The 12,215-nt window shown below is 32.9% G+C and overlaps 1 protein-coding gene across 1 annotated transcript in view; it reads right to left on the minus strand.

The window, feature by feature from the left end:
* UBR1 (ubiquitin protein ligase E3 component n-recognin 1) overlaps positions 1-12,215 on the minus strand; it is a 102,070-nt gene that overhangs the window by 24,451 nt on the left and 65,404 nt on the right. The window contains exons 31-36 of the mRNA XM_011354982.2: positions 8,821-9,026; positions 7,440-7,533; positions 6,519-6,668; positions 3,697-3,794; positions 1,370-1,463; positions 193-341 (exon numbers count right to left, since the gene is read on the minus strand). Of these exons, the coding sequence (XP_011353284.1) occupies positions 193-341; positions 1,370-1,463; positions 3,697-3,794; positions 6,519-6,668; positions 7,440-7,533; positions 8,821-9,026 (791 nt within the window). The remainder of the gene's footprint in view (positions 1-192; positions 342-1,369; positions 1,464-3,696; positions 3,795-6,518; positions 6,669-7,439; positions 7,534-8,820; positions 9,027-12,215) is intronic.

A 12,215-nucleotide genomic window follows, 5' to 3' on the forward strand; every position in this document is an offset into this window, starting at 1 on the left:
GTTAAAAAGAGATCAGTTCAAAAAGTTCTCAGACTAAATGACATCAGGACACACTAATCCACGGAAATACTAAGTGTTCAAACAGGTCAAATTTTTGGGGGCCATCAGTGAAAAAAGGGAAAACTTTTTTAGTTGATCTGTGTTAACTCTGTTTCTATGAAACCTCCAAAACAATTCTTCTATAGGCTTTACCAATTGCCTGGATAGTGAAAGCACATGTGCTCCAGGTCATCATGGGGACTCGAGGATCCGTTTCATCAGGAGGCACTTTCAGTCCAATTCTATAAATTGTTGTGGCAAAGAGAATGACCATTTCCTTGATGCTATTAGAATACTTAATCCTAAAAATAAAACAGGAAGAGTTTATACAATGACTTATTAAAAGCGACTATCTACTGAGAAGTCAAGTTAGGTATTAAAGCAAGAATAAAATCCAACTCTTTGTCCAGTTAGAGATTAGAGCCTCTGCAGAAGATTTACTCATTAAGAAAAACTGAAAGAAGCAGAACTGTGTCTCCTATAAGTAGAAATATATTTAACAAAATGATAATGGCCCATATAACTTCATTTTCTGTGAAAGATACAGTAAGTGATCACAGTTAAAAAGGGTCCAGGTCCAAATTACAGGACAGAGACTAGACAGAAAAGGAATAAAATTCAAAGAAAACAGAGCTGACCTAGTAAGTTTTAGTGTCTAGAGAAGGGACCCAGAAGTATTTTTGTGTTGACAGGGTGTGCGTATGTGTTTGTGTGATAATACCATGTACTTGGAGAGATAAATTTTGGTTTCCTAAACTTCCATTTGTAACAAGTATTTTCAGTAGCACTGGGATACTTAATATAAACAAGAATCGCAAATAGAAAAATGTACCTCAAATGATATTCATTAATACATAATTTAGATACATTATATTTTTCAAAGGGTCTTCATATAAATATCTTTCCTATAATCTTATGAGGTAAGTTAAGAGGCCATTGTCTCAATTTTACAAACAAGAAAAATGAATTGGGGACAGAGGGAGGTGACCTGAGGCTTTTCAGAAGTCATAGAGCAAGTTAGATGTGACTTTAACTGAAGTCTCTTAAATTTTGCTCTTGTGGGTTGGACAATATAGAAATGGCATTTTTGTTGGTCAAAAATGGTTAATTATAGGCATGGTTCATCCTATTATTACTCCAGTATTACTCCAATATCTCAAACCACTTAATTTTATTAATACAAATAAAACTCCAAGGAAAAAGAAATGAGATAAAAGTGGGATAAAGAAACACTTTTAAAATAAAGGGGGAAGGAAGAATGGAAGCAAAGAAGGATTGTTCTAATTTTCACAATCATTTACAAACTTCTTTTAATCATTCAGGTACTTACGAAGACCGAACTCCATAATTCAGGATAGAATGGAACTCAAAAGTGGAATCACCCATTCCTTGATCAAATAGAACTGGTATTGTTGGGTTTTCTCCTTATAAAATAAAAGAAAAAAGAAAAAAAATTATGAGAATTGTCTGACACATGCCTTTGTATCTTTTTAAAATTATATATGATCATTTCAGAAAACTGAGAAATTGTTAATAAGCAATAAGAATCATTCAAAATTTCCCCACCCAGATAACCAAGATAACATCTGGGTGATACTTTTCTGTTCTTCATATAAATGTTACATATTATATTTTTTTAAAGGATGTCTACAGTACTGTTCTGTATCTTGTTTTTTCATCAATATATCAGAAATGTTTTTCCATATCAGTAACTCTCCACCTATATTTTCATTTTTAATGAATGCATAGGTAGTATTTTATTAGTAAGGCAGCATACATTAGTGAATAAGGACAAAAGATCTGTAGCCACACTACCTGGGTTTCAATCCTAGCTCTGCCACTGATTGTTACTAAGACCTTGGGTGAATACTAAACCTCTCTGTAGTTCCATTTTCTCATTAAATTAGAACTGTAGTTCTCCTATATGAAATGAATTGTTCTTTTCTGGCTGCTTTTGAGATTTTTACCTTCATTTTTGGTTTTTAGCAGTCTGCGTATGATCTTTCTGGGTATGGTTTTAAGTCCATCTTTTTGAAGTTCACTGAACTTCTTAAATCAGTAAATTTGTCTTTCACCAGACTTGGTAAGTTTCAAGCCATTATTTCTTCAAATCTTTTTTTCTGTACCATTCTTTTTCTTTTCGGGACTTCAATGATACAAACATTGGATTTTTTTTAAAAAAATGATTCTTTAAGGCTTTTTTTTTTTTCTCCTTTGCTTTTTCTGTCTATTCTAACAGACTGGATAATATTCACTGTTAAAATTCCCTGGAAAAAATGTACTTTTTTGTTTTAGTAGGCAATGAACCCAATTAAGGTTTAACAAGTTCTGTCTCAATGTCTGTGGTAGTGGTTCCCATGTTAGTCTTCAGAGCCTTTACTATACTGTTTGGGTCTCCTAGGACACAAACTACTCAGGGGTTAGTCTGGAACTTTACTGGTGGTTTAACATAGCTTCAATATCAAAGCTAATGCTATACTTCTTTGGCACCTCTCTTATACATGTGCAGTTTGGAGGTGAGCCCAGGACTTGTGTTGGTCTCAAAAATAGATTTCTATTCTATAGCTCTTTCCTGTCTGGAACTCCTCCCTTACTCTCTAACCCCAAGGACCCTTTTTCCTAGTTCCTTTGGTCAAAATGACAAATTTCTCTCAGTTTTAGTCCCCTGTGCTGTCGTGTACTGCGATTCATGTGACCAGGGCTACTCTTTGGGGTAACGCTATGAGGCAAAGACAGAAAAAAAAAAATTGATAGTTGAGGATTCACCCTGCATTCTTTGGAACACAAGGGTCCCTTTTTCCCACTTCCTTTGACCAGAGAGACTGGTTTTTCTCTTGGAATTTTAAGTGTTTATGTGGCCACCATGGTGGTGCAACTCCACGACTGAGGCTAGCCTCAGGAGGTCAGAAGAGGGGAAAAAACTACAACAGGAATTGCCCTTACACTCTCCAGCTCTGTGGGGCTTCTTTTCCTGGTCCTCTGACCCAAAAGAGGGCATCTCTTTTACTTTTATTGTTGTTCATGTTTGCTGCACAGTTCTGTGACTCATGCTACTCTGGTGTCAATGATGGGAAATAAAGGATCGCCCCCCAACCAGGAAACTCACTGCCTGTATTAATCACTCTTTAAATTTTGATTTCTCTCCCCAATCTGCCTGCCGTTATTTTTCTCAATCTTTAGGTAGACCTATCTCTCAATTATAAACAATATATGTGAGGTAACAGTTTTAAAATGTTTTTGCTATTACTGACAATATATTAGCAATTAGCAATATTAGTAATAATAATGGCTAACACATATAGTATTTACTATGTACTATACACGTTTCTACTTTACACAAGATAACTCAATCCTTCAAACAATGAGACAGGTACTATTATTATTCTCATTTTACAAATAAGAATGTTGAGGCACAAAGAGGTCAAGTAACTTGTCCATGATGACAAAGACAGTAAGTGATGGACATCAGATTTAAATCTAAGCAATGTGACTCCAGATTAATCACTGTCTATACTGTCTCCCAGTATAAAAAATTATTAAATCAAGTAAAGTGATTTGAGCCATATTTTAGATTAAGCACTTTTTTCCAAAAATTTTTAAAAAAGATTCTGACATTTAAATTCCATATAGCGAAATATAAAATAATTTTAAGTGCACCTTTAGCATGTTTGATATTATAACCTGATATTCTGGCCAGAACAGTCGGTATCCATTGTGCCAGGGTCAAAAGTCGAGCAAGAGCTTCTGTATTCTCACTGAAAAATGATATTTAAAAATTATTAAAGCCATTGGCACAAAGTCAAATTGAAAAGCTGAACCTATAGAGTTCTTCCCTGGATAAATGGCTTTATGAAAAAGTCAAATTGCTCCAGATTAACTGCCTAGGTCATAGAATACATGTGTTTAAAAAAGTAGTTTTGGGAGGGAGGGGAATTTTAAAAGTGTAAGAAATAAGATACCACCCATCTAGAAGTAATCTAGATGATTACTTCTAATCATCTAGAAGTAATTAATGTCAGTAAATGGAATCACCATTCTAGTTGCTCAAGTCAAAAACGAGGTGTTGCCACTGATTTCTGATATCCTTACAACCCACATTCTAAGCTATCAGATAGTCTTACAGGTTTTACCATGTAAATATATGCCAAGTTGATCACTTCCTCCACCATTACTACCCTAACCCAAGTTACATCATCCCTTACCTGGACTATTTCAATATATTAACTGTTTTTCCTGCCTCTACAACTGTGTTTCATTATTATCTATGTATTCATCATACAGCAGAGGCAGAGAGATCTTTAAAAAATGTAAATCAGATCATAACACTCTCTTATTCAAAAATTTCAATGGTTTCCCATCACACATAAAATATAATTCTAACTTCTAATCTTAGTTCATAAGCCCTTTTATGATCTGGCTCTTTCCTTGCTCCACTCTAAGCATGCTGCCGTCTTGCTGTGCCTTGAACATGCTGACTGTGTTCTTACTTTAGAACCTTTGCTCTTGACAGTGCTTGTGCTTGTCCTTCACTTCATTCACATCTTGGAAAGAAGCTCCCTGGCAACTCTGTCTATAAAAAGTCTCATGCACTGGTCTGTCTCTAACCCTTTACTCCAGCACTTTAGTTTTTTCATAATATTTTTCACTACTCAATACTTTGAATTTATATGTTTATTATTGGTCTCTCCTCTCTGTAATCTAAATTCCTTAAGGTCAGGGACTTGATCCAAATTGTTATTAACAACCAAGGGGGACCAGAAACAGTGTTACTGAAAAGGGCTATAAAATAGGAACTTGCTTACTGAAAGGACAGCCTTAAGTGAAGCTAAAATATATAATGAACTGTGCCAAAATTCTCTTATCTGGGCACAAACTTGACCTAAGAATTCTTATAGGTTTAGAAATGAAAGTGTACTATGATTGGTTATGACTAATTAAAAAAAATAGCTTATTATTAGTTTTGATAAAGTGTTTCATATGGTATCAACTTTAAAATCTTAGATCATACTTGTTGATTTTCTAAAAACAAAAAAGGCAAATATAATCAACTACACAGGAAAATTCAAGTGCCTAATAAAAATGTAATATATAATTATTTCATATCCTAAGAGAATTATTACAGATTAAAAACATCACAGAATTTGAAGAGACTCAGTTGCAAGGATCAGTCTAACTTCAGAATTATTACTCTGAAGCATCATATTCTTAAAGACATCAGGAAAGAAGGTGCTAAATATTCTTTTTGAGAATAATTTACATGTTAGATAATCCTTATTTGGGGAACTGGTATGCAAAAAAGGCTTGTAGACTAATGAGAATTTGGAAAGTCGTTATATTGTATTATGATTTATTTTATCTTTGTCTTCATGTGTATAATTAGATAAGACTTTGGAGTCAGGTCTGGGTTCAAATCCTGGGTCTGTCTTGGGATAAGTAACAACTAACTCCTCATAGTCTCCAATTCCTCACCTTTAAATGGGAATAACGGCACCTACCTCATTAGACTATTTTGGGTATTAAAAATAATAGAGCAAGTGCTTAGTAAAGTGCCTAGAACATATCAGTCACTTAAAAAAAAAAAAAAAGATAAATCTTTCTGATGCTGCCTTCTTCGAAAAAGATGACATTCTATGTCCCAATATGCTGAGCAGGAGTCAATTTCTGAATTAGGTTTTCTAATGAAATGGAATAGTAAAGATAGAGCAACTATTTATTGACCCTGCTTGTTAAACCTATCACTTTTGAATTCTTTTGTCATGGAAACATATTTAAAGTGTTTATTTTATCAACAAAAACATTTTCTTTAGTGCAACTTAGGTCATCATTACAAATTCAATGAGTTTTAAAGAAACTGAAATAACCATAGTACTGTTATCATCATATAGAAAATAAAGAAATATACAAAAAAGTTTGCAGCCATAAAAAACGAATAAAGTTATAGTTAAACTCCATTTACAGATGGTCAGAATATAAACTTAGTCTAAATGTTCAAAAACTATCCAAAGATATATGATGAGTCAGGTGTTTTTATTTACTTTTATAGTTAACATTTTGTCTGTGTCTCCAAAACTATAGCATTTAGATCTTCAGAAAAGCAGAATTAAAAATTATACTACAAAGACCTTTAGAGAAACAAAAACTCCAAACAGCAACTCTAATTGTGGCAAGGGAATATATGAAAAGACTGAATCTTATTTCCAACTTTTCTTCTGTGAATGCTAAGGTAGAGATCAAAGTTCTATTGCAGTTGGAAGTTTTACACACGACATAGAGATTTGAGTAAATGAATACAGCAGTTGTTTTAGAGAACAAATATTGGAGCTAATTTTAATCATATTTTTAAGTTGAATATGTTATGAAATGAAAAAGTATTAATTACTTTAAATAGCAAAAAAAATTAGTAACCTAACCAAAACAGGCACAATGAAAATATTAGACAGCTTTCTATAAAATTAACCAAAACATATATTAAAATATACCTGTTTATCACTCGAGGTTGCAAAGGAATAATGGGGATCACGGTATTGCACAGAGACTTGCAAAGGGGGCAAAGATATTCTCCACTTTCCAAGTCGAAAAGGTCAACATGAATACGCTGCTGAAAACTCAGCTGTACAGCTTCAAAATATCTGCAAAATTCCAAGACATGGGTGCATTCAGAACTATACATGTATCTTTGCTCTAATCCAAGTGAGAAAAATCTGAAATTCGTGCCTCAATAAATGTCTTTAAAACAGACATGCAAAAATACATAATTATCAAAGAAATATTATGATATCCATTCTTTTGGGGGAAAACTGGAAGACTCGTCAGGGTAGAAAAAATTTTTAAATAATTTTACTGAATCCTAACTGTCTCCTGCCTCAACACCATGGAAATACTATGTAGACACTACTTCCCTCAGCTTTCAATGACCAAATGAAGTAGTCATTGACCATTACAGGAAAATTATGTATTTTAAATGCAATGCCAAAAGAGTGAACCCTATATAAAAGATTTCCCAGGAATTATATTTCTGGATTTTTATTGCTTCCAGAGAGAGGTAGGACTAGAATTTCTTGTTCTATTCTATCTCAAGGGTACTTTTTACTCTATGCTTTGAGAAGAATGAGATTTTTATAAAGATTACTGTTTATTTTAAACAAAAAATGATCAAGAGCAATTAATTAGTCTGTGGAGAGCAAGTACAAAGAAATAGTGAAAATTTTAAGTTTATAATTCTACATACCAATTTCTAAGGGTGATAATATAACGATTATCATGAAAATGAAATTCGTAATTAAAACTGCTTCAATTACTAAAATAAGAAAGAAGGAAAGAAAAAGGCATGGGAAATCATGCCTTTAGTGAATGCCAATATTCCTAGTTTCTTTCAAGAATGTGTCAGAAAGACAACTTACTTCTGCCAGCACACTGCATGCATTACATGACCACAGCTTCCTGTATAAGTTCCATATGCTAAGTCTGGATCCATGAAAAGTGGGTCCAGGGTTTCTGGTATAGGAAGACAAAAATAAGAGATATGTATTCATCTCTCCCACAGTCATAAAAAGGAAAAGAAAAAAAAAAGGTTATCAGGTTTAAAATTCTAACTAAAAACTTTCTAAGGAATGTCTAAGAAAAGCACCACAATATCATGATAGCAGGGTATATATTCCTAACAGAAACTAGAAACAGGAAAATATAAAACTAAAGTTTCAGGTATGATTCTAAAATTAGAATGCATTAATGACAACTTCAGTTCTTGATATTTACATTTTTATCTTTAACTTTAGGTTTAAGTTGCATTATCTTGGCTGTTGAAGTGATTTTTCTATGACTCAAGCACAATTTACTTTTGTAATTTTTAAGAGTAATTTGACTGGGTAACTAAAAGGGGTATTCAATGTCGTTATAATCTACTGGATAAAAACATAGATGGGTTCAAAATGTGGTTTCATCACTTCTAACTCATGGTCTTGGGTAAGTTACTTAACTTTTCTGTGCTTCAGTTCCTTCATCTATAAAATAGAGCCAGTATTGGTCCTAATTCACAGGGCTGTTGTAAAGATTAAGTGAGTAAATACACAAGAAGCACTTAATCTGTGCCTGGCACATGTAAGTATTCAATAAATGTTAGCCTTTTTAAATCAATATTATCATTCAAAGGGTATTTTAAAGATATAGCAGCTAACTCTTGATATGATGTAAGAAATACAGTACATTAGCTAATTAGTATTCCTGCCAAGAAAATGTTTAACATGAACCTAATCATGAGGCAACAATAAGACAAATCCACAATGTAAGACACTGTATAAGAAAACTGGCTTGCATTCTTCAAAAAAGTTATCATGGAAAGAAAAAACACAAGTGACTATTCTCGATTAAAATAGACTAAAAGAGCCATAAATAAAGCGATACATAAAACATGTCTGGATCCTAAAGGAAAAAAAAAAGCGTAAATATTTAGGGATGAACTGTCATAATGCCTGCATCCTACTTTCAAATGGTAGAGCACAGAGAAATAGGGAGAGGAAGTCGAGGGCGGGCAGGGAGTGAGGCAGGGAGAGAGAGAGAATGAGCAGAGGGGCCAAGCACTAATAAAAACTGAAATAAAAAATAAAACAAAGGAGCCAACATGGCATGTAAAAATCCAGAGTACATTTTACATGGCTTAACTGTGACCTGACAAAATAAGGCTAAATACAATCCCACTCTGAAACTACTTTCAGACAGTATTTTTTCTAATTACGTAAGCATGAAAAGAAATGCTCAAAAAGATATTTATTAAACAATACATACCCCCTGAGAGTTCTATGGGTTTTCCCCTGTGCTGGGTTAAGGCAGTGGATCTCTGGACACAGGCCGATAATACCATGGCATTATTTTCTATTTTCACCTCTTGTTCTTCTTGGCAGAGGATGCATGTCAGCACCACCCTTTCAGTAACACTTGGACCCCGTTTAGGACCGAAAGCAATTCTAGAGTAGTCACTGATTGCTGGGGTGCTACCAAGAGAAATGACCAGAAATGAGGACACATGTTTTGGTCACTTGTCTTTAAATTTTGGTAGATTTTAAGTAACTGTAGGGCAAAAACTTTAAGAATAAAAACAAATGAAAATGATATTTAGCAATATTAGCTTAAAATCATCCCCTCTGATTTTTCTGGCTTTTACCAGTTAATTTGCTTATTAGAAAATACATTTTGTGTTGCTAAGTACAAAAAAAGCAGATCATAAAGTAGAATGCAAGTTATGATTACACTTTATTGTACCAGGAAGCTGGGTTATCTGTTTTTTTTTTTCCGATTATAAAATACAAGCTTATGAAGAAATGATGGAAAATCTAGAAAAGTATAAAAAATAAAGAGTATTATACTCTCACAACCCGCAAATAATCACTTTTATCTTTCCAATCTGCTTTATTTTTTACATAATTAAGATTATATTACATATACAGATTTACATCCTGCATTTATTCACTTATATCTTAGCTGTTTTCTCATGTCATTAAATTTCTTCAGGAACATTATTTTTAAATAGCTGCACAGTACTCCTATTACATGTGCCATAATGGTTTATCTATTCCTTCTTATTAGGCATTCAAGTTTCTATTCTATTTTGATAGCTATTAAAATAAAAAAACACTTTAATAATTCAGCAATTCTTATAATCAATGTGTGCAATACTACAATAAATAATAGCAAGTATTTATAAAGCACTGATTTTGATGTGAGGCACTCTTTCAAATACTTTACATTATTTTAACCCACTTAATCTTTCAAATAATCCCATGAGGTAGGTTATTATTGTTACCTCCATTTTTCAGATGAAGAAACTGAGGCCTAGAGATGGGAAGAGACTTACTTAATGACTCTATCACTAGGAAGTAGCAGAACCAGGATTGAACGCAAGTGACCTCACTTCAGAGGCCACGTTCTGAACTACTCTGCAATACTGCTGCCTCTTTGTGCAAGAAACTCCCTGAAATGTCCTAGATCGTTCAATAAACTGGAAATAACTTAAATTTTCACTGTCAATGTGAATAAAATTATATAATACAGAATAATACAAAGTTTTTAAAAGGTGGGTCTCAGCTAGTTGTGGTACCACCTTCTAGGCATTCATCAATGTGTGGGTAAGGTTTACTTTTTGGTAAGGGACACTACTGGAATTTAGTGGATGAGGGGCCAGAGATGCTGAATTTCCTGCAATTCATGGAACATGAAAAAGAACTGCTGCCCAAATGCCGAGACTGAGAAAAACTGAGAAACGCTTTATATTTAAGCACATATATACATTTCCGAGACACACTATTGAGTGAAAATGGGAAGTTAAAGAATGATATGTACATAATACCATTTATGCAAATAAAACAAAAGGCTAAATGACACTATGTGATTTCTAGGGATACATATATTTGTATGTAATAACATAGTAAAAATTCTGATGATATACATAAAACTTATAACCAGAGTATCTCTGAAAAAGGGCAGAAAGGGGTCCAGCATTTGGGCCAGGCTGAAATGGAACTTCAGCTCTAACATCTGAGTTTTAAAGGAAAATGTATTAATATAACTGTGTAATTAAAATTTTGTTTTAAAAAATGTAAGAGAATATATTTGTGACTCTGGGATAGGAAAAGCCTGCTTAAACTGATACAAAAAGTTAAAATTCAAAAATATGAATAAATCTGTCTTTATCAACACTGAAAACTTCTCTATGGCTAAATTTCATAATTAATGTTAAAGAAGTACGGATAAAACATAAGGAACATGCAACAAAGTTTAGTATCCACAATTTTAAAGGACTGCTACAAATCAATAAAGCACTCAATAGAGATGGGCAAAGGATAACAGGCATTTCCAGAAGACAAAATGTAATAGGCTAGTGAAAAATCATATGAAAAGATGTTTGACCTAGTAATAACTAGTAATTAGGGAAATTCAGACTGGCACAAATTTATAATTTTGATTATAGCCAATATTTTCAGGTACTGATAATATTAAGTATTGGTGAGAATGAAGAAAACAGGCATTCTCATAACACTCTTGGGAGTAGAAATTGGTAACACTACTTTGGAGGACAATGTGGCAGCGTCTATTAAAATTTTAAATAATAATGACCCAGCCCTTTCACTTATTTGATTTCACCCTTGAGAAGCACTTATACAATTATACAAAGGTCACACAAAAAATCTTTTCTAATAAGGGAAAATTGGAAAATAAGGGGAAAACTACTTAAATGTTCAAAATCTGATAAATAAAATTGTGTGTGTGTGTGTATTCACATTGTGGGATATACTATGCAGCAGTCATAAAGAATAATGTGTGTGTGTGTGTGTGTGTGTGTGTGTGTGTGTGTGTATTCACACTGTGGGATATACTATGCAGCAGTCATAAAGAATAATGTAGAATCCACACTATAGATCTATGCATACTGACATGAAAAAATTTATAAGACATTGAGTGAAAAAGCAAGGTGCAAAACAAAAGGTATAGTAAAATAAAAATAAATCACTAAAAAAACAAAAGACTCATTATTCCTTTATGTATACATGTTTATAAATGCAGAGGAAGAGATCTAGAACAACAGTTATTTATAGCAATGGTTATCTGTGGAGAAAGATCAGGAATATAGAGGATGGACAATTATCTGAATTGTTTTTCAATGAGAACACATTCATAATTTTATGTGTGCAGTCAATCAGGCAATAAAAATAAATAATGAAAGCATTTAAGGCATTACTTAACTCTCAAGATACTTTTGCTTGCATCTTCTTGTTTAGATAAATATACAGTAGTCTCTTTCATTACTTTCTAAATGGTACATTGTTAATATGTAATATATGAGGGTTGGAACTTTTTACTCATTGTTAAGTTTTGAATTAATTTCTAGTTTTATTTCTATAGCCAACCAAGAATAGCTTCCCTTCATATCTTTTTTTTCAATCTTTAAAATATATAGTATTTATTCTTTGTAGTTTTTGTTAGCATACTCAGCTTCAGGATTACAGACATATTATATAAAGTTTTTATTGTTATTGCAAAACTACAATTTCCTAGAAGTATCCACAACACACATTGCTTTAAAGAGCAATAAAGGCTTGTTTTAAAAACAGGCATAGGAAGTATTTTCAATATTTTATATTGGAATGTCTTTCAAAGTACTGTTATTTTGCCTCCTCCTTTTTCTC

This window comes from Pteropus vampyrus, unplaced genomic scaffold (assembly GCF_000151845.1).
Source record: "Pteropus vampyrus isolate Shadow unplaced genomic scaffold, Pvam_2.0 Scaffold19, whole genome shotgun sequence".
Lineage (NCBI taxonomy): Eukaryota > Metazoa > Chordata > Mammalia > Chiroptera > Pteropodidae > Pteropus > Pteropus vampyrus.